The following is a 22,454-nucleotide window of genomic DNA, read 5'->3' on the forward strand; positions in this document are numbered from 1 at the left end:
ATAACAGCATCCTAGTAAGTACAATGAAAATGTTACCTTCTTATAGTATCTGGTTTGATCGGCAGCAGTTTTGTGTCAGCGATAGAATTGATCATTCTGTCATAGAGTTGGCATTGGCTGTTGGAGAAATCACATGGTGTAGATCTATTGGCATGTAACTTTTGCTGGCTCTGATGTTAAAAGTCAAATCATTTGTGAAATTTTTGCAGGTTCCGGGCACTAAAGGGCTGTCTTTCGTGTGTTCTTCATCTTTCTTCGTTCGAGTAAGCTAACAGCAGTGCAAGATGACATATGATCCAAATTACGGGCCATGGAAGGATTACCTGGCCATCGACAAGAAGGCACTTATCAAGGAGTTAGGTAACACCCCCTTCGACGGAAAGAAGGCTTGTTTCGTCCCTGATGAGAAGGATGGCTTTGTTGTTGCTGACATAGTTTCATCAAAAGGAGATGAGATTACTGTACAAGTAGCCAATGCTGGGGTAAGGCAATAGATGGCTTCTTATTTTAACTCAACCAAAGAACTCAGTCTAATTTGGAAATTTTAAGACCTGTGATCTGCTTCATTATCAAATGATAGTTAAAATTTATAATGTTCTGTCAATACACTGTTTCATTGTTTGTGGCAGCGAACTTAATTCAATTGTTTTATTGTGTTTTTTAGCAAAAAACAGTCAACAAAGACCAGGTGCACCAAAGGAATCCTCCCAAGTTTGAGAAATGTGAAGACATGTCCAACTTGACCTACTTGTCGGAGGCAGCCATCTTGCACAACCTCCGACAAAGATATACTTCTCAGAGGATATATGTGAGTTTTTCATGTTTTGTTTTACCAATCGCACTCAAATGCTGCCTTAGCTGGCTCTAATGCTGCCTTAGCTGGCTTCAATGTTCTTTGCTTGGAAAATCTGATGGAAGTCAACCACACACCCTGTATATTCGAGGGATCACCTTCCTTCATTCTTATGACATTCACTATCCACTGTTTGTGATTAAATGAATTGATATTGTAATTACTAAGTCTATAGTGATCCCTTACGAGTGTTGTTAACTTTCACATTTTTGTAAGATAGAAGCGTCTCTTCCTTACTGGAAAGAGTTATTTACCAGCCGCCCTCATATCATTGGAACCATACAGTCAAATCACATTATATGATATTATTGTTCTTATGATAGTCTAATGGTAGTAGTTTGTCGTTTCAAAAATAATGCCAGGTTTATATAATATTATTATGTTATTTGTGGCTGCAGTAATGCTACAGCTAAAAAAATATTTATCTTTTTAAATTTTATAATTTGTAAAATATCTTCTTTAATCAGTTTTTAGCCCTCAAATTGTCATAAGCCATGTTTAATGTGTATAGGTATGTAAATATATACACATGTATGAATATATGTAATTATGTACATACACATGAGTGATTATACGCATATATATACATATATTTGTATACATGTATTTGTATACAAATACATGTACATATACTTATATTTGTATGTGTCTGTACATATATATATGTATATGCATAAATGTATATTACTATATATAGGTATATACTGTTAGACATGCAGTGTATTTTCTCTTGTAATAATTGTAACAGTATTTAGTTGTATTTAAAATTTGAAATGATTACACTTATCCTTACGGAAATAATAAAAAATTGAACTTTGATGTCATGTCAATAATTTTGCTGCGTCTGTATTTAGTTTTTTATTCTTGAATGGCCTTACGTGAAGTTGCGCTCTGCAATTTGCTAACAGTACTAAAATATGATGATGGAAAATGCGTTTCAAGCGCACAACGCGCTATTATACACACTGCTGTGTCACCAACAGATCTTTGAATGTCACTAAATACTTTCATACATCATTTTTATTGCACTCCGGCTGTAGTTAATCACGTTTTAGTGCGCTTCAGTAGCTGGTCAAGCGGGTCGGGTCGACTCGTTGAAAAGCAATTGTGAAATACTCGCCGATACAGTTTGCATGATTTTCATTGTCATAACGAAGGAAAGCCGAGATAAGCTAATTAATTATAATGAATTGAGAGGAATTGTTTGCTTGGAATAACCAGTACAAGGCAGCAGAAAATCCTGCAGCACGAATATTAGGATGGAATTAAGGAGTTGCAGGCATCTACTGGTATTGGCGCCGCCGGAGCTTTAACCCGATACACCTGCACCTTGTTAGCTAGCCTTCCTTATAAGGGCTACCGGCCTCGCTCACCAGTAATGTAATATTGTCTACAAACACTTTTCATATTACGAGTCATCTCCATTATAATTCTTAGAGTGTATTTGTTTATATATTAGCGAATATTGACAAAGGTTTAGCTTGCTCGTAATCCACCGGGTCTCCTACTACGTGTAAAACAATAAATGCCTTTTTCTCAGCACTCAAAGGTGTCCGCCATAGTCGGAGTTTTGTATTCCTATTCGCTTCTGGTGTAGCGTTATGTCAACTAGAGGGCCTTTAATAAAACTAATTCAGCTCTTTCTCTAGCTGTTATAGCGCGTCTATCACTAGTGGATCTGTCCCTTTATTCCACTGTCTGTGGATCCGCCCCTATATTCCATTGTCTGTGGATCCGCCCCTTTATTTCACTGTCTTTCTCTCTTTAGACCTACTCTGGACTCTTCTGCGTGGCTATCAACCCATACAGAAGGTTTCCAATCTATACTCCAGAAGTGATTGACGCGTACAAGGGCAAGAGGAGAAATGAAACTCCACCTCACATCTTCTCTATCGCTGATAATGCTTATAGCAACATGCTTGTGGACCGTGAGAACCAGTCCATCCTCATTACGTATGTCGTAGTATCAGCTCTTCATTTGTGTCATGGCTTTTTGTTATTTTTTTGTTTACATGGATTGAAATTAAAAGTTTTAACAAAATTCATGTTCTACAATATTTAAAAATTCATTCAATCTCAATTACTATTTGAACAGGTTACATAGTTTATTTTACTTAGTCTTCTGGAAGAATTTGGTCATAATAAACTATTTTGTAGCCATAGACTAATATAGGATATTGATTATTTATTATTATTGATTATTTATTTTAATTAAAAATGTTTCTTAGCCAGTGTAATAATCTCCAGTGCCATAGGTAAAACATTTTCTTATGACAGGTGTATTTTAAATTTTTAGCTATAGCAAATTTTAAAAGAAATCAAACGATTAGATTGTCAGTGATGTTTTACAACTGGTAGAGGAGAGTCTGGAGCTGGAAAGACTGAGAACACCAAAAAAGTCATTTCTTATTTTGCCAATGTCGCTGCTCAAGCGCCGAAGAAAGACGATAATGAAGGAGAGAAGAAGAAAAGTTTAGAAGAACAAATTGTGCAGGCTAACCCTGTTCTTGAGGCTTATGGAAACGCCAAGACCACCCGTAACAACAACTCTTCACGATTTGTATGTTTCTCAGACTAACCTCATCTTTTTGTTTGCTCTCCCCTACCGCTGACCCTTACATGTACAGCTAGTTCCTGTTAGAAGTGGGAAAGTTTTCATCAGGAACAAAAAGCAATGGAAATCTCTTCAGTCAGCATTTATTTTCTGCAAACTTTCAGCATTCTGACTCTTAACGGGTTATGAATGCTGAACATGAAACCTGCTCATTGCTGTCTGTACTCACTGCAGTCACCTCAGGAGGGGACAATTTCTTGATTTCAATCTACTAACATTTTCATTCAGTTTCTAAAATTCTTGAACTGTCCATTCATACCCGGTGTTACGTGCCTGCGTGTTTGTTTAGTGTGTTATGCGAGGTAGCCGACTAGCAAGCGATGGTCTTCCTCCCCACATCTTCAAGTGTGAATCCCATGTGTGAGTACCAGTTTCTACTTTTCTATTGAACCCGCTTTTTTATATGGAGATGACAACTCCAAATTAGCAAATTTGTATAATATTGTATAATATAACCTGGTGTGTATTCCATTGCAGCCTTTTTCTTCCTTTGAGTGGTCATTGAAAGCGGTTGATGTCTCCTACCACTGCTTGTATATCAATTTATGAATAACTGCCACTAGGCATATCTTAAATTATGCTGACATCATTTTCAGTTAGTCTCTTCAGCTTGAAGTCTAATAGTTTGAAAGATTAGTGCATTTCCATCTGGACTACTATTATATATCTGTACTTGTCTCACGCAGGGTAAGTTCATCAGAATCCACTTTGGTACGACTGGTAAGATTGCTGGAGCTGACATTGAGTTCTATCTGCTGGAGAAATCAAGAGTTACGAGCCAGATGGCTGCTGAGCGTAACTTTCACATCTTCTACCAACTTCTCTCACCTGCCATCCCTGAGCTGCATGAGAAGCTGCTTGTCACCCCTGATGCCGGGCTCTACTCAATGATTAACCAGGGTGTGCTCACTGTTGACGGAATCGACGATGTTGAGGAAATGAAGATGTGCGATGAGGCTTTCGGTATTCTTGGCTTCTCCGAAGAGGAAAAGATCTCTCTATTCAAAGCGACTGCCTCCATCCTCCACTTTGGAGAGATGAAGTTCAAGCAGAGACCGAGGGAGGAGCAGGCGGAGGCCGATGGAACAGCTGAAGCTGAGAAGGTTCGATTGGCTTATATCTATCTGCTGGTAAAGTAACTTTTTATTCTATTATGTACATTTGCTTGACCTATGTGTTCATTGGTGCAGGTTGCTTTCCTCCTCGGAGTCAATGCCAAGGACCTCATGCAAAATATCCTCAAGCCAAAGTTCAAGGTCGGCACTGAGTGGGTGACGAAAGGTCAATCGATGGCCCAGTGTTCCTACTCGATTCAGGCCACTGTCAAGTCTCTCTATTACCGGTTCTTCGCATGGCTGGTAGACCGTGTCAACAAAACCCTTGACACAAAAGTCAAGAGGCAGTTTTTCATCGGTGTGCTGGATATTGCTGGTTTCGAAATCTTTGAGGTAAGCACTCTTAGTAGCAAAATTTTATTCTTATTTTCTGCCCTCCATTTTAAAAATTTTAGTCAGTATTGATCATATGAAGAGTTAAAATCTGGCAGTTACTTCTGTAAGCAGTTGCAGCTGCCTGTAGCAAACCATTTGGAGTCTCGTGAAATACATTAATCTGGTATCATGTTGGAACTATATGCTACAGCATGCATTCTTGATTCCTTAAAACTCTTTCATGTAAATATGTTTTTAGCACTTGTTATGTATTTAGCAATTGAGTATTTGACTAGGGATCTGTTTTCTCTTTAACAGTTCAACGGATTCGAGCAAATTTGCATCAACTTCACCAATGAACGTCTGCAGCAGTTCTTCAATCATCACATGTTTGTGCTTGAGCAAGAAGAGTACAAGAAGGAAGGCATTCACTGGGAGTTTATCAATTTCGGCATGGATCTTCAAGGTTGTATTGACTTCATTGAGAAGGTGAGCATTTATTGTTTTTCCATATGCTGTATCTCCAATTGTGAGCTCTCACCATTACCTAAAAGATCTTTGATATCATAACTCAAACATGCCTTGTTTTTTTACAGCCTATGGGCCTGTTCTCTACTCTTGAAGAGGAGTGTATCGTTCCTAAGGCTTCTGATGACACCTTCAAGGAGAAGCTCTACCAAGGGCATCTTGGCAAAACGCCTTGCTTCACCAAGCCCAAGCCTGTCAAAGGACGAGAGGCTCACTTTGAGTTGAAGCACTACGCAGGCACAGTGCACTACTCCATCACTGGCTGGCTTGAGAAGAACAAGGATCCCATCAATGATTGTATTGTCAACCTCTTCTCTGAGTCTAAAGAAGCTCTGATTGCTTTGCTCTTCAAGAAGCCTGAGGAGGCTAAGGGAGGCGGCGGTAAGAAGAAGAAGGGTGGTGCCTTCCAGACCATCTCTTGTGCCCACAGAGAGTCCCTCAACAAGCTCATGATCAACCTGAACAGCACCGCTCCGAGTTTCATCAGATGTATCATCCCCAACGAGACCAAGAGCCCAGGTGTTATTGACGCCGAGCTAGTACTCAACCAACTCCAATGTAATGGTGTGTTGGAGGGTATTCGTATCTGCAGAAAGGGCTTCCCCAACAGGATTGTCTATTCTGAATTCAAGCAGCGCTACACCATTCTTGCTCCCAATGCTGTCCCAGCCGGATTCGCTGATGGCAAGGTTGTAGCAGAGAAAGTACTCGGCTCCTTGGCCCTCGATGCTAATGACTATCGTCTCGGCATTACCAAGGTCTTCTTCAAAGCTGGAGTTCTGGGAGGCCTTGAAGACTTGAGAGACGAAGCTCTTACCAAAATCATCTCACGCTTCCAGGCCTTTATCAGGGGCTACCTCATGAGGAAGAACTACAAGAAACTGCAAGACCAACGTGTTGCTCTCTCTGTCATTCAGAGGAACACGAGGAAATGGCTGCTTCTCAAGAACTGGCAGTGGTGGAAACTTTACCTCCGAGTCAAACCTTTGCTCAACGTTGCCCGTGCTGAGGATGAGATGAAGAAGAAAGAGGAAGAATGGGCTGCGACCAAGGAAGAGCTTGATAAGATCACCAAGCGCTACAAAGAGTTGGAAGAGCATAACGTTGATCTGACCAGGGCCAAGAATGAGCTCAGCTTAGAGTTGGCCACTTACGAGGAAGCATCCGCTGATGCCGATGACAAGATGGCCAGCCTTATTACTCAGAAGGCAGACCTTGAAGCGCAACTAAAAGAGATGGAAGATCGTCTGATGGATGAAGAGGACGCTGTCACCGATTTGGAGGGACTCAAGAAGAAGCTGGCAGGTGAATGCGATGAGCTGCGCAAGGATGTTGAGGATCTTGAACAGGCGCTGGCCAAGGCTGAAACGGAGAAACACGCCAAGGACCACCAGATCTCTACACTGCAAGGAGAGATGGCTCAACTTGATCAGCAGATATCTAAACTGCAAAAGGAGAAAAAGAATGGAGAGGAGAACTCCAAGAAGTTGACAGAGGACCTCCAAGCTGAAGAGGACAAGGTCAACCATCTCAATAAAGTGAAGCAGAAGCTGGAGGCTAACCTTGACGAGGTAAGCACTGCTTATGCATTCATGTTCTTGATGGTATTTTTCCGTAAACATATCTATGCATTTGCAACTGGAAGTAATATAGCAAAAATTTACCAAATAGTCTCAATGATCTGTCAAGTATGGTTTTAATTTATATCCTGGTATAATATTTATTTCTGAAAAATATAGGTGAAGGCTTTACGAAAATGAAATACTAAAAAAAGCTAGAAATACAGGAGACATTTTGTGTATTTCAAAGCAAATCCAGGAATTAATGCATCTTCAGTAGTTAGGAGTTTAACAAAGATGCAAGTATTTCCATTCATGTGTAGTACTAAGAAAAGCTTTTCATTTTAGTCATTAAGTGACAAAGCATTTCTCTTACGATAATGTGAAAATTAATTTTCAATTGTCATACTTAGAGTCACCTTCTCCTGATCCTGATCATTGAATTTCATTCTTAAAAACATTGTACAATAAATATTGTTTACTTTACTGGGGCATTATCTGAATTTAGTTGAGAAAATATTTGCTGTCCTCTGAAACACTGGCGCCGTGTCAGTAGTGTGTTTGAGGCGGAAGATATGAATGTGATATTATAATGTATTTGACAGCTGGAAGATGCTCTTGAGAGAGAGAAGAAGGTCCGTGGAGATGTTGAGAAGGCAAAGAGGAAGGTTGAAGGTGACCTTAAGATGACCCAGGAAACTGTGGAAGACTTGGAAAGAGTGAAGCGAGATCTTGAGGAGATGGTACGCAAGAAAGATGGAGAAATCAACAACCTCAACGGACGTCTTGAGGATGATGCCAGTCTCATTGCTAAGCTCCAGAAGACCATCAAGGAGCTGCAGGTTTGTTTCAATATAAAAATCCAAGAAGTTAAAAATAATTTGTGTAATAGTAAAACTAGTGATAGCATGATAGTAATAGTAAAAATAGTGATAGCATGATAGTAATAGTAAAAATAGTCAAATAACAATAATAGTAAAACACTGAGTATACAGCATCAGACACCAAATCTTCATTGTTTTCATTTCAATTTTTGTTAGGCAGTCAAATATGCAAAATTAAAGCGTTATTAAAAATTTTACTTGATGCTGTTTTAAATATCTTGTTTTGTTTTTTTCAGAGATTTGATTTGCTTTAGCCAGTTTTTTAATATCAGATAGATGTGGTTGGATTTCTGCAGGGACCAACTATGTTTGCATAATTTTCAAAGCAGAAGCAGTAAATAGTAGCGAATTACCTCTTATGACTGTCTTAGCTAGTCTCTCTAGCAGCATCAAATGCCTACACTTATCTCACTATAGATGCACGGCCATATGGTATTAGCTCACCCAGAATTTTGATGCAATCACTACACAGCTAAGAAAATCAATGCCTTATCTCAAAAAAATAACAACAGTGAATTTGTTGTAGTCAAACTGTGTATTAGATTGTTAGTGGCTGGTCGTTCTTGAATATATTATGGCTGCTTCATCTGATCATATCGAACTTTACTCTGACATTGACTCAGAGCATTCTGACTCTCCGAGTTTGATAGTTAATGGAGAACGTTCTAGAAAATCATCAGACTCTAATTGGGGATTGGATAACTGCGAGGGATTTATAACAGAAGAATGTTATGAGGTGCCGCTTCCTCACGCGCCCGCACCAGTGTCTTATGTCGGTTCACCAACTGTGAAATATCCAAGTCGATATATTTCGCAAGTTTACATCAGCAGTGGTATATCTCATAGGAGTAAACGACACATCAGGGAGAGTCGAGAGTTTGAGCAAATACCGCAAGCAACGCGTAACCTGCTTGAAGTAATTGAGTAGCTTTTTTATTTTAAAATTCACGTATTACAGCATAATTGTTGTCAAATGTTGTGGTTTTCATGGTGTTCATGCTAACAAACAAGACTGTTGGGTTTGTTGCAGGCCCGCATTGAAGAGCTTGAGGAAGAACTAGAGGCTGAGCGTGCTGCCAGGTCAAAGGTTGAGAAGCAGAGGAACGAAGTTCAACACGAGCTGGAGGATCTCTCCGACAGGCTAGATGAGGCCGGCGGTGCAACAGCGGCTCAGGTCAGCATCTCGTAGTGCAGCGTTGTAGGTCTCAATAAATTGCCTGTTTTCTTGACTCATCTAGTGTCAGCTATGATGGTTCATGTCGATGATTGTTCGATAGGTGGAGCTGAACAAGAAGAGAGAGATAGAGCTGCAGAAGCTGAGACGCGATCTCGATGAACAAGCCATGCAGCACGAGGCCACGGCAGCTTCTCTACGCAAGAAGCAGCAAGACGCCGTCAATGAGCTTTCTGATCAGATGGACTCCATAACCAAGGCCAAACAAAAGTATGTTTACTTCAGATGCATTACTTTTCACTTCTATAATTATTAGCAATGGTTTCAGAGGCTGCCTTTGCTGCATTTGTGAGGAACAACTGATCTCTCTCTTTCAGGGTAGACAAAGAGAGAAATCAACTTCGATCAGAATTAGATGACCTTAGTAGCCAATTGGAGACCATGGCTCGTGGCAAGGTACATTTTTTGGTGTTTTGTCCGATATTTATGTCATTCATTTTATATTTAGGGTCGAGAAGGAAAAGTCAAGCCTTCGTAATGAGTACGAAGAACTGGCTGCACAACTGGAGCAGTCGGAGCGAGCTAGGGTAACTGCGTGTGCTGAGATTTTCTAGAGTTTAATTTTCTTAGACTTTTCAGCTATGTTTTTATAATTCTGAAACGTTTAAGATGTTTTGTCTTCATTGAGTATTCAACAGTGTAAAGCTTGCATTTCACACAGTCTAAATTGCAGTTTGTTTTATTTAGATCTGGTGTGCCTGACATGCTTGTAAAGGTTTGTTGCCATACGAGGATTCCTATTTTGTAGTCAAATGCTGAGAAACTTGCCAAATCTCTCGAGTCGCAGCTCTCAGAGCTCCAATCTAAGCTCGATGAAAGTGGTCGCCAGTTGGTTGACCTGAACAGCAGCAAGAGCCGAATGAGCCAAGAGAACCAGGATCTTGCCAGGCAGTTGGAAGAAGCTGAGCACTCGGTCGGCGCCCTCACCAAGCTCAAGTCTAAATTGCAGGCTGAGCTGGAAGAGGCGAAGCGTAGCCTCGAGGATGAGACCCGTATGAGATCTAAGCTCGCCACTGAGGTACGCAACCTGCAGGCTGACAACGACACTCTAAGGGACCAGGTCGAAGAAGAGAGTGAAGGAAAGGCTGAGGTGCAGAGGCAAATGGCCAAGGTTCAAGGAGAGCTTGCTTCCCTGCGCGCCAAGATTAACAGCGGAGAGTTTGGCGGCGGTGAAGCAAGTGAGGACCTCAAGAGAAAGATGAATGCTCGAATTGCAGACATGGAGGCTCAGCTTGAACAAGCCAATGCCAAGTGCAGCAGTTTGGAGAAGGTCAAAAACAGGCTGACCATCGAAATTGAGGATCTCGTTGTTGAGGTGGAGCGCGCGAGCTCTGCTGCCGCAACTTTAGAAAAGAGAGAGAAACAGTTTGACCGAAGTCTCTCGGAATGGCAATCGAAATACCGCGATGTTCAGGCTGAGCTTGAGGCGTCGCAACGCGAGGCCAGAGGATATTCTACCGAAGTCTTCAGGTGCAAATCACAGATTGAAGAAGTCAGTGATGTTGTTGAGTCTTTGCGACGTGAAAACAAGAACTTGAATGAAGAGATCCATGACTTAACTGACCAACTGAGCGAGGGAGGACGAAGCACACATGAGCTTGATAAGGCCAGACGTCGACTTGAGAAGGAGAAGGAAGAATTACAGTCAGCCCTGGAAGAGGCGGAATCTGCTCTTGAACAAGAAGAGGCCAAGGTCATGCGATTCCAACTTGAATTGAGTTCTGTAAGGTCTGAGATTGAGAAGAGAATCTCGGAAAAAGAAGAAGAATTTGACAACACACGGCGAAACCATGCACGCACCCTCGAGTCCATGCAGGTTACCTTAGATGCTGAATCTAAGGGAAGATCTGAAACTCTGAGACTAAAAAAGAAGTTGGAGCAAGACATCAATGAGCTTGAAGTTGCTTTGGATGTAGCCAACAGAGGGCGTGCAGATGCCGAAAAGTCATGCAAGAAATACCAATATGACTTCAAGGACCTCCAGACCTCACTGGAAGATGAGATCCGACAGAGGGATGAACTCCGTGAACAACACGCTCTGTCAGAACGCCGATGCACCATGTTTAATGGAGAGATTGAGGAAATGAGAACTTTGCTAGAACAAGCTGAGAGAGGACGCAAGTCTGCTGAAAGCGAGCTTTTGGAAGCTGCTGATCGCGTCAACGAACTATCAGCTTCCAACGCTCACTCCAACGCGCAAAAACGTAAATTGGAAGGCGATCTGGCTTCTCTCAACTCTGACCTTGAAGACGCCAGCAATGAGTTGCGCGCTGCTGAGGATAGAGCAAAGAAGGCTGCACAAGATGCCGCCAGACTCGCTGAAGAACTGCGATCTGAGCAAGATCACAGCATGCACTTGGAGAAGATGCGCAAACAGCTCGATATGCAACAGAAGGAGCTCCAAGCTCGTCTTGATGACGCAGAGGCAAATGCCATGAGAGGTGGCAAACGCGCCTTGGCCAAACTAGAAGAGAGAGTGAGATACCTTGAAGCTGAGCTTGACACTGAGCAGAGACGACACCAGGAGGAGATCAAGGCTTCTCGTAAGACCGAGAGACGTCTCAAGGAACTGCAGATGGCTGCTGACGAGGACAAGAAGAGCCAAGAAAGGTTGACTGAGCTTATCGACAAGTTGCAGAAGAAAATCCAGGTCTACAAGAGACAAGTCGAGGAGGCAGTAAGTTGCTACATTGATCATTTTTACCAACTTGTTATCATGTAGCTTGGCTTGTTTAAAAAGTTAGAAGTATTCTCAAATAATAAAAAAATTTTGCTCGCAGGAAGAGATCGCTGCTGTCAACCTCGCCAAGTACCGAAAGGTGCAGCACGAACTCGAGGAAGCTGAGGGTCGCGCCGATGAAGCTGAAAACAGCGTTGCCAAGATGAGAAGCAAAAGCAGGAGCAGCATCAGCCAATCTCGCAGTACCATGGGTGGAGCCGGAGGAGTAAGTAGACAACTCATATTGAATAACATTAAACTAGGCACTCGCAACTTCCACTTTTGAATCAATTTCATGTCATTTTCAAATTGAAGTAGTATATTTATTTGGAGCCAAAATGTAACTTTGTAATTCTCTTTTGCTAGAGCACTATTACTGTCAAAACAACTCGCAGAGTTGTCAGCTCAAGCTCATCTGAGCAGATCTAAAACTCAACGTGTAAGTTCATCACAATCTTGGCCCTGGATTTCTCGTAGACCTCTGTGGGTTACATGTGACTGTCAACTCCGCTCTTATGTACATAAGCTTTGCTCCCCTCACCTAAGTCCTGTGCCATCCGAATCCAGAGCTTAAGCTGTGCGCTGCCTATTCCAAATACATCAAATTTGGCTGATAAGGATCACATAGAGCAATAACATTTGACTTTTTTTACAGTTTTGATTATCTCTGAGTAACATGGTATGTCATAAGTTTGAAAAATAACATTTTTGCATGTTCCTGCTTATAGAGCATTTTCATACAAAAATATAACAGTTAGTTACTAACCAGAGCCATCAACATCAACCCTTCAATATTGTGCTACCTAGTAATATTAGTCTATTGATTTCAGTTTTTGGCAGCGGCTTTGTAAACCCTTTGGACTGGCTTGTACAGGGATCATGATAGCACGATCAGTTAGTAGTCGCTTTATGTGCATGCTGGCTCCTTCCAAAGGCTTTTCTTGCCACACTCAATGCTCTTAAAAATGTACTCCTTTGTAAGTTTTTGATATTTGCCTTGTGTTATAGCGGCCTTATCTAAAAACCTTTTTCTCAATTCTACAGCTTGCTGGTGGTTACTCAAGTTTCTCAAGATACAGCAACTCACGAAACACTTCACAATCCGAAATAGTCGAGGAAGGTGACCTGCAGCACGAGTAGACATATTTGAATATTTATTTTTGACTGGGTTGAAAGACAGCTGTAATGTAACAAGAGGCATGTGGGAGGCCCGACCCACTGCACCTTTTCTTGCTATCTCTCACCTGGTATTACTACTCTTTCATCATGGACTCTAGATGAATCTTTGCTATCACTTAGGATGTATGTAGTTGTGTGCTTGTATTAACCACCTGTAACCATTTTCAATTATTTGGAAATTGTATTTTAGAAATATATATTACTATGAACTTTAAAATGACTTGTGTTGCACAATATGAGAATAAGGTATAATCTTTGTCGAGTTAAGGGGAAGGTGATTGGAGAGTGTATAGGGTTATGTGCCATTAGGGCAAATTGCTAAAACAAATGTAAACCTTGACAGCAGTAAATATCATCATTGCACAAAAACATCGTATGCTTGGATAGAAATGGAATCAATAGAGAGAGAGAGCCGAAGACTTGTCTCCAAATAATGTTGATGCTGTCAGCAACAAGACAGCTGGTTACTCTAGCGGTGAAACGGGTTGCTCTGGTGGGGTACCAAACTCAATTAGGTCCTGATGCAATGTCTCTTCTGGTGGAGCTTCTGCAACATTTGCAGAGCCCGAGGCTTCAGGAGGCGCTATGTCTATGAGCAGTCCTTCAGGCACAATCTGCTGGGCAGGTGCATTAGATGTTTGCTGCACTGGCATCCTACTTGCTGACGGATGATGAGCTGGTGTCCTGTAGGTCTCCACAGATGCATATGTAGGTGGAGGCTCTCTGTAAGCTCCCTGATATCCCTGAGGCTGAAAAGGCTGAGGTGGCCGAACAGTAGACTGGGGTGACTCAACAGGAGGTTGGTAGAAGATATCAACAACTGCACCATCATGCCCGATCAATGGCTGTGTACTGCTGAGAGAACCGTAGCCTCTGGAAACGGAATAGCCTGTGAAACAAACAGAGCACTTATGAAAATAAACCTATCCAAAAACAAGCAATAAGAATAAATATAGATAATAATATAATATAGATATAATAAAGAATAAATAAATTTACATGCGAGTAGTGAGTTTCAGAAAAGTGTCTGCCATTGTAGACGGTTTTACGAATGAAAATAGTTGGCGGGAAGCATTTAAGATATCTCACAATTACACCTATTGATATTTGTCTGTTTAAAATAAGTTACAAAATTACTTATTATTATTATCTAGCTGACCCACAAAGATCGCCTTGAATTTCCTGTTCGGAGTTGTCCTCTTTCAATAAATATTAAAACTTGCTCAGCAAGCAGTAGTTTATATCAGCCATAGACCTGTTAACTATACAGTTAATAGTATAGTTAATAGGTCTAAGCTATCAGCTGCAATAATAGGGCGCATTGGATGGTTGGGAGAGGACGACTTTTAATAGACTTATCAGACTTTTAACAGACTGATCATAAGACACTCTATGATCTTGTATAACCAAATGTTAAACACCAGAATGAACAAGCTTTATTCATTTAACTTACTATTACAGAGCTAAGTAGAAAATAGAACTAAAGAATTATTGACAAAAGCTCAACTTATCATGCATTTGGACAACTGGCATTGACATGGTTCAGTCAGCTAGTCACTTTTATCCAATTTTTACCCTTGACATTAGCCTTCGCCTTAACGCACTTATTATAACCAGTGTGTCAATATGTGAAAATGGAGACCCAGGTGCATTCAGTAGCAGCCTTTCGTGTAATGATGATCTTAGAAACAGGGCAAAATGTGGACAACCTCCTAAAGGCTTGGAAAACAAAAATTCCCAGTTGGTAAGGAGTTTCAATGCCGGTATACCATCTCCTCACACGGGGCTAGTTTACAGAATGATAACTCGAGTTTTTTCTGGTAAAAATAGGAGCAAATAGCTTCTTTTTGTTTACACTTATCCAACATGCACTATTAATAGATTGGTGAGTGTGAGGCTCCCTATTGCCAGCCTTACCTTCCTTAGCGAGCTGGTTGATCATTCGCTGACGACGTCGAGCGCTAACCTGCTCCACCGACTCTTTCTTCTTACAACAACAACACCAGAAGCAAATAATGAGTAGGCCAAAAACCACGGTGCAGGTGATAGAAAGAGAGAACACTCCAGCAGCCAATGAAAACGGATAGTCTATAAAAACAAACAAAATAAGTTGTTATACAGCAGCCTGTGATTCTCCATATACGTGAACATAATAACCAGTGAGCTTCTACATACACGATAGCCTGTGATCCTCCATATTCATAATAACCAGAGAGTTTCTATGTACACGATAGCCTGTGAACCTTTATATGCTTTACACAATATGGAGTGGTGATGATGATATGAGATATTGGCATATTGCTACTCATTACAGAAGATGAGTGGCATTATGTGGTTTGCTCTACAATATTTTGTCAAATATTGTAGAGAAAACCACCTCTTCAATCTACGTTACTACAAGTGTTATGGAAGTTGTTCAGCAACACTAATCATTGGAGATTAAATGAAAATTAAACATACAAGATTGTAGAGGTGACACTCAGTGCTGAGACATTGATACACACACCGTACATTGGCATACAGATGCAGGTGTGACACTGGTGCTACTCATGGAGTGATGTCCAAGGAATAACTATCATTGAATTTATAGCAGAGCAGACAGCAAACTACCTTAATAAACATTAAACAGGAAATGAAGAGGAAAGATAAATATAATTTATGTTTTCAACTTTCAATAACTATTATGAGTTAATAGCATTCAGAGTTGAACAAACAGATTGAGATAATTATAATGTATTTTAAATATGAACCAGAAACTAGACGTTTTGTCTAATAATCGCGTAAAATTGAACTGCTTTTAGCTTGAAATACTGAGGAATCATCTAATAAGGATGCAAATAATACTGAGCATCATCCAATAAGGATGTTTGTAATACCGAGGCATTATCCAATAAGAATGCTTAGAATACCGAGGCATTATCCAATAAGAATGCTTGGAATACCGAGGCTTTATTCAATAAGGATGCAAGTAATACTGAGGCTTTATCCAATAAAGATGCAAGAAATACTGAGGCATCATCCAATAAGGATGTTTGGAATACCGAGGCATTAATCCAATAAGAATGCTTGGAATACTGAGGAATAATCTAATAAGGATGCTTGGAATACTGAGGCATCATCCAATAAGGATGTATGGAATACCGAGGCATCTAATAAGAATGCTTGGAATACTGAGGCATCATTTAATAAGGATGCAAGGAATACTGAGGCGTCATCCAATTATGAAACTAGGAATACTGAGGCATAACCAAATTATGATGCTTATTCATGCAAACAAACAATGCATGGAGTGAATACAGAGAGAGCCTTGTTAGGATGAGTTCTATCACAGAATCCTTGATACAATCAATGGGTGCAACACAGTAATTGCTGACTGCCCATCTCATTAGTGAAGACACACTAGTGGAGTTGTCTAATCTTATAGGTAGTAAGTAAAGAATACAGAACAAACAGAAAACAGAACAACATCAGTTTGTACAAGTTTTTCACTGATACTAAGGAATTTGCCATAATTCCAACTTGATACTATAAGGCAAATGTGCAAGTAAACTGGTTATGGTAACTAGGCATGACCTGACCACTGACTAGCTGATGGATATGGTCAACTGAGGTTAGATGTTCAATGAGTTAAAAAAGCAGGCTTCTTTAAACCAAAAAAACTATCTATAAAATATTTTGACAATTGGTAACTCACCGCAAATATAAAAGTTAATACTATAAAATGAATTCAATAAAATATAATGTTTTATAAATTTAAGTTTAAGTAATTCCTTGTCAAAATGATTTTCTTATTCATGTCAGAAGTATTGCACAGTCAAAGGCAGTGAGACTCAAGTTTTTAAAAACTTCAACATCGCAGGACAAAGTCGCACCATATCATAACTACAAATTACTTAATGTTGATGATGAGAAAACAACTCCTACTTTGCACTCCACTCAGTCATCTTATGGAAAAAGCCATACACATGGAAAGACACAAAGCAGGTTCTAGAATTACTGAGTTCCCATACAGCGACAGCGCAGCAACATATCCTCGTGTGGCGCTGCAATCTCATTATGGAAACAACTGTGTTTTTCATTCTGTCATGATTCAGTGTCGCTGTTTGGCAGCAGAACACCAGGAAATAGGCCATCTTTGTGTCACAGAAACCACCTTACGGCTGGTTCACAGTATATCCAAAACCTATAGGCGTTCATCGTTGACTATGTGAGCCATAAACCAATAGCATCGACAAAGCGACACGGATACGTCGAGATAGTTTGCAGCTGTCAAATTTCCCGATATTTTGCTGAGCACAAACGACAGCCTGTACAATGTGCACCATTTTGGCAGTGGTAATTCGCCATCACAGATAGCATTATTTATTTATTTCCGATTATGATAGTTGCTGCAGGACGAGTATTTGATTCAAGCACGTGAAAACAAAAATGAGGACACTATGTTACAGAGTGTTCCCTGATGCAAACACGGATGGGTTTGTGATAGTGTGAACATTGTTATCATCGACGATCGCCAAAATTTTGTGGTACTAACGTCATAATATGGCGATATAGTGTGAACAAGCTTTAAACGACCAACAGCCTCACACTTGTGCATTTCAGCGTGTGCAGGTCTTACTTGACCTTGACATAAAGTGATGCACAACCATCGCTCAACTATAGCATCCTATGGAAACACGATCTGCTTGTCGGCTGGCGAAGCGTTAGACACTGGCGCACCCAGGTGTCATTATACTGAATGGAAACATAAGTAAATGTGTAAACTGTTTTGGCAATAACAAAATGAGTTGTTCAAATTTGGTTCTTGAAATAAGACATTTCTGTCTGGATATTTTCAGTATCGACAAGAATTGCCTAAAACCCTTGTCACTGTTTTATAACATTTCTGCATTTTCACAACTGCATATGTAACATACATAGCATTTGTAGACTTGCTTAAATCTTTAGCAAAAACCTTACAATAAAACGTACCGGAAATAGGCCCTAACTTGGGCTCCAGCGTGAAGTAGAGGCGCCAGTCGGTGTTACTAGCACCCCCGATGACCACAACTAAGGCTGAGGTATTTGCTTGCATCTCCATATTGTTTGACATACTTGACCAGTTGGTATAAGTGTACCTCTTCATCTACAGATGATATATCATAGTGTAATGAGCCTACAGAAGACTTACATCATAAGAGGTGTGATCAGAGCACGCACTAAAGTATAACTGTTAAACAGAGCAATAGTTGAAAAAGCCATTCTGATGAAGCCAGTGAACAACGCTTGAGAGTAAATCATAGGATGGAGTTGATGACTCCCAACAAACAGAATTTGAGATCACAATTTTTGACATAAAGCATCCTGCTTTTCAAAGATGACAACATATTGATTTGGAACTATAATGTACCGATACACATGCTGTGAAACATGTGTGCTATTGGTATAACAATGCGTAACAATAGTGCACATGTTGTTGTGCACTATTGTTCATCCTTATGTATAAAAATGAATAATAGTGCACAACAACTTGCTTTCGTGGCAGAAAATCTAAACAATAACAAAATCTCCAGCCTAGTTAGAGATTCCATTGAAGAACTTAGCAAACTTTATGTAGTAACCAAAACTTGTTACATTTTTATTCGTTAAAACCAAATTTATATTGGCCTCTACGAGATTTGTAAGCCGTCGCCACACGGCAACCAACTCAGAGTTTCCCAAGCGAGCACGTCTCAGTCAAACCAACCTTAGATTAAAATGGGGTGATCTGTTCTATAATGAGTTTCATCAACTGCGTAGAATTTAAAATTTGACGAAAGATTAAGTATAAAACCGTTCAGGCACAAAAGTTGGCAGCTCAGTGGTAAGAATAGTTAAAACTATTTGTAAGACTGGGCAACAGCATAGGATGGTGGATGTAAAAAGGTAACGGATTGTGGAAGCTAAATGCATGCTTATGACTCCGAAATACAGCTCAGTCTTCTCAGAGTAGATCACTCCCCTGCATCAGAGTGTCTTGGTTAATATGTGACGCATTTTATTTTATGATTAGAAGGAAATGATGCCATTTTTAGTTTTATTGTAAGTACAAATATTTAAGGCATCAAATTTTCACTAGAATAACATAGCAATACATCACACATAGCAATACATCACACATAGCAATATATCACACATAACAATACATCACACATAGCAATACATCACACATAGCAATACATCACATATAGCAATACATCACACATAGCAATACATCACATATAGCAATACATCACACATAACAATACATCACACATAGCAATACATCACACATAGCAATATATCACACATAACAATACATCACACATAGCAATACATCACACATAGCAATACATAATTATAACATTACATAATTATAACAATACCTAACTATAGCAATACATAACTGCAGCAATGCATAACTATAACAATACATAACTATAGCATTACATAACTATAACAATACATAGCTATAGCAATACATAACTATTATAGCAATACATAACTATAGCAATACATAACTATAGTAATATCGAGTAGGACAGTCAGTAGTAGCTACATGATTCATCCCTATTGCTGTCTGAGGCCAGTGAGAAAACCTCAGAAGGTTGGTATTTCAAAAACATTCAAACCATCACAAAGAGCTAAGAAAATTTAAAAACTAAATTTCAGTTGCATGAAAAAGGAATAGAGTGTTTGAAGCAGTGCATTGCCTGAGGAGGAAGTTATTTTGAATGGTGCACATTAGCAACAGCCTGCACTCTTATCATCAGAGCTCTTATCATCAGCGCTCTTATCATCAGCACTCTTATCATCAGCGCTCTTATCATCAGCGCTCTCATCATCAGCGCTCTCATCATCAGCGCTCTCATCATCAACGCTCTCATCATCAGCGCTCTCATCATCAGCGCTCTCATCATCAGCGCTCTCATCATCAGCGCTCTCATCATCAGCGCTCTCATCATCAGCGCTCTTATCATCAGCGCTCTTATCATCAGCGCTCTTATCATCAGCGCTCTTATCATCAGCGCTCTTATCATCAGCGCTCTTATCATCAGCATTCTCATCATCAGCGCTCTCATCATCAGCGCTCTCATCATCAGCGCTCTCATCATCAGCGCTCTCATCATCAGCGCTCTCATCATCAGCGCTCTCATCATCAGCGCTCTCATCATCAGCGCTCTCATCATCAGCGCTCTTATCATCAGCGCTCTTATCATCAGCGCTCTCATCATCAGCGCTCTCATCATCAGCGCTCTTATCATCAGCGCTCTTATCATCAGCGCTCTCATCATCAGCACTTTTATCATCAGCACTCTTATCATCAGCACTCTTATCATCAGCACTCTTATCATCAGCACTCTTATCATCAGCACGCTCATCATCAGCACTTTCATCATCAGCACTCTCCTCATCAGCACTCTTATCATCAGCACTCTTATCATCAGCACTCTTATCATCAGCACTCTTATCATCAGCACTCTTATCATTAGCACTCTTATCATCAGCACTCTTATCATCAGCACTCTTATCATCAGCACTCTCATCATCAGCACTCTCATCATCAGCACTCTTATCATCAGGTCCCAGCATTTATCACAACATAAATAATTTGGTATCCAGCGGTAAAGCAGCGTTGTTGCACGCAATCGGCCTGCAGTCATGCTACCAGTCTAGCTGCCAGCTGCCAAGAGAACACCAAAGTGCCACTAGTTTGAGATATTTTGGCAGAACGCATACCATTACGATTGCAAGCACCTCACGCCCGCTTGTCAAGCACCTTACACAAATGCAGGCTTCCTGTTAGACATGTACGCACACAATTTGCCTGTCTAAACGAGAGATATGGAGAATGTGATTTACGTAGTATAGACTTTGCCAATATACCGTATTTTAGGAGGAAGCATGAAAAGTGAGTGTCCAGGATTTGTGTTCTTTTACGAACTAGTTAGAAACAGACCAAAGAAGTAGCAAGTGAAAATAGTCACATGATAATTCTGATGTCTGTGCAATCACAGAACGCCTATGTGTTCTACTATCAGCTGGTTTATTGCAAGTCTTTCAATACAGTGCAGACAATGCACTGGGGATTAGCGTGTGTACATTTGGCATGACTTGTGATTCTTTATTTGCGGATGAGATTTTTGAAGACAATGTGAGATCAGAAAATACTTTTGCTTGACCTTCCTTGCTCTTACTAGAACTTATGGCTGAGCAGGCTGTCACTGATAAACATTTGCTTTTTTATCATAAGTTATCTTCAAATATATGTACTAGTTAGAGCTTAATGATACGATGATTGAATTGCTTGATGGCGATTTTTAAGGTGGACGATTTGAAAATTGCCAACCGCCAATCATATAACAATATAATATTGTGTATTGACGATTTATCTCACATCAAATGATTTTTAGTCAGAGCGATACTGGAACTAAAACCCACGAGTTTTCTAGTCTTAAAATAAGCTCATTCCAAGGCCATCCATAGGCACGGGTTTTCATGAAATAAATGTTTTTAATTATCCCGAACACAAAACAGTTTCCTTTCAAGTTGAAATATACAAAAAGCATCAGCAAAAGTTTACAAGCTTTTCATTTAATAATAATATCTCGATATATCGCAAGTCGTTTGTTTGCAATATCGAATCGTATGTTGGTTTTTGAAAATCAACAAACGATCAATAGTTCAATCAGAAATCAACAGTTTGTTTGTGTACCTGACTGCCTCTGCTGTAGAGGTAACAAACACAGTTGAAAGCTTGAGAGGGACAGTATTGATGATGCTGTATATGAACAAACCTATTCTTTGGGCTAGATAGCATGTAACATTGAGTTATCATTGAGTTGATAAACTAGGGATGGTACTGATAATAACATTGCTATCAGCACAAACTGTGGATGAGTCATTGTCACGCATCACGTCACGCCAGATTTTGCCTTTCCCTCACGTGAATGCTAACAAGGACTTATGATATTGGCCAAACTAGTTTTTAAGTTCAGATGAAGGAATTCCATGGAGTAAATGGTGAAATCATAAACCCTGTAGATGGGCTGCAGTGTTTGGTGCTTACCAGAGAGGTTGAGGAATCCTTGAGCGCGAAGAAGGACACAAAAACCTCGTAAGCATAGCTGTAGCTATAGTAATTCGAGCTAAAAGAGAGAACGATTGTGCTACTTGGATCCTCCGTATGAAACTTGAGGGAACAATTGCTGTTAACAGAACTGGAAGAGGCTGAGACTAAAAGTGAGCCTCCAATGGGAACCTCGTGCTCACTTGAACAGTCAGCCCCGCTGAGCACAATGGAGACATCTTTCCCATAGCCATCTGTAATAAGTGGTACACAGAGAGGTGTTAATTTGATGTTTAATACTGTCTACGTGTTTATGAGATGGCAGAGTATCACAACAGTACAACTGGTGGGCTTCTTTCAGAGTGCTACCAACTTTTCAGCATTGCA

General features: G+C 40.2%; 2 protein-coding genes across 6 annotated transcripts in view; one reads left to right on the forward strand and one right to left on the reverse strand.

Annotated features, from left to right (window-relative positions):
• LOC137395133 (myosin heavy chain, striated muscle-like) lies at positions 1 to 13,217 on the forward strand. 4 transcript variants are annotated; one of them, XM_068081943.1, is made up of 17 exons: positions 1 to 14; positions 210 to 482; positions 665 to 808; positions 2,622 to 2,806; positions 3,212 to 3,413; positions 4,154 to 4,570; positions 4,658 to 4,915; positions 5,216 to 5,386; positions 5,494 to 6,996; positions 7,590 to 7,826; positions 8,899 to 9,042; positions 9,146 to 9,312; positions 9,420 to 9,498; positions 9,851 to 11,779; positions 11,883 to 12,047; positions 12,188 to 12,260; positions 12,866 to 13,217. In XM_068081943.1, exons 2-16 carry the CDS (start codon positions 285 to 287, stop codon positions 12,248 to 12,250), a joined length of 5,862 nt encoding a protein of 1,953 aa, XP_067938044.1. In that variant the 5' UTR covers positions 1 to 14; positions 210 to 284; the 3' UTR covers positions 12,251 to 12,260; positions 12,866 to 13,217. The 4 variants fall into 4 exon arrangements, with proteins under 4 accessions (XP_067938044.1, XP_067938045.1, XP_067938041.1 ...); XM_068081944.1 differs by lacking the exon at positions 12,188 to 12,260 and adding an exon at positions 12,477 to 12,500; XM_068081940.1 differs by lacking the exon at positions 12,188 to 12,260.
• The window catches only part of LOC137395134 (uncharacterized), a 16,410-nt gene continuing 7,171 nt past the window's right edge, over positions 13,216 to 22,454 (reverse strand). For both annotated transcript variants that reach the window (XM_068081946.1, XM_068081945.1), the window contains exons 3-6: positions 22,068 to 22,321; positions 17,972 to 18,125; positions 14,918 to 15,088; positions 13,216 to 13,889 (exon numbers count right to left, since the gene is read on the reverse strand). In XM_068081946.1, the coding sequence (XP_067938047.1) occupies positions 13,465 to 13,889; positions 14,918 to 15,088; positions 17,972 to 18,125; positions 22,068 to 22,321 (1,004 nt within the window). In that variant the 3' untranslated portion in view covers positions 13,216 to 13,464. The remainder of the gene's footprint in view (positions 13,890 to 14,917; positions 15,089 to 17,971; positions 18,126 to 22,067; positions 22,322 to 22,454) is intronic.

This window comes from Watersipora subatra, chromosome 4 (assembly GCF_963576615.1).
Source record: "Watersipora subatra chromosome 4, tzWatSuba1.1, whole genome shotgun sequence".
Classification (NCBI taxonomy): Eukaryota; Metazoa; Bryozoa; class Gymnolaemata; order Cheilostomatida; family Watersiporidae; genus Watersipora; species Watersipora subatra.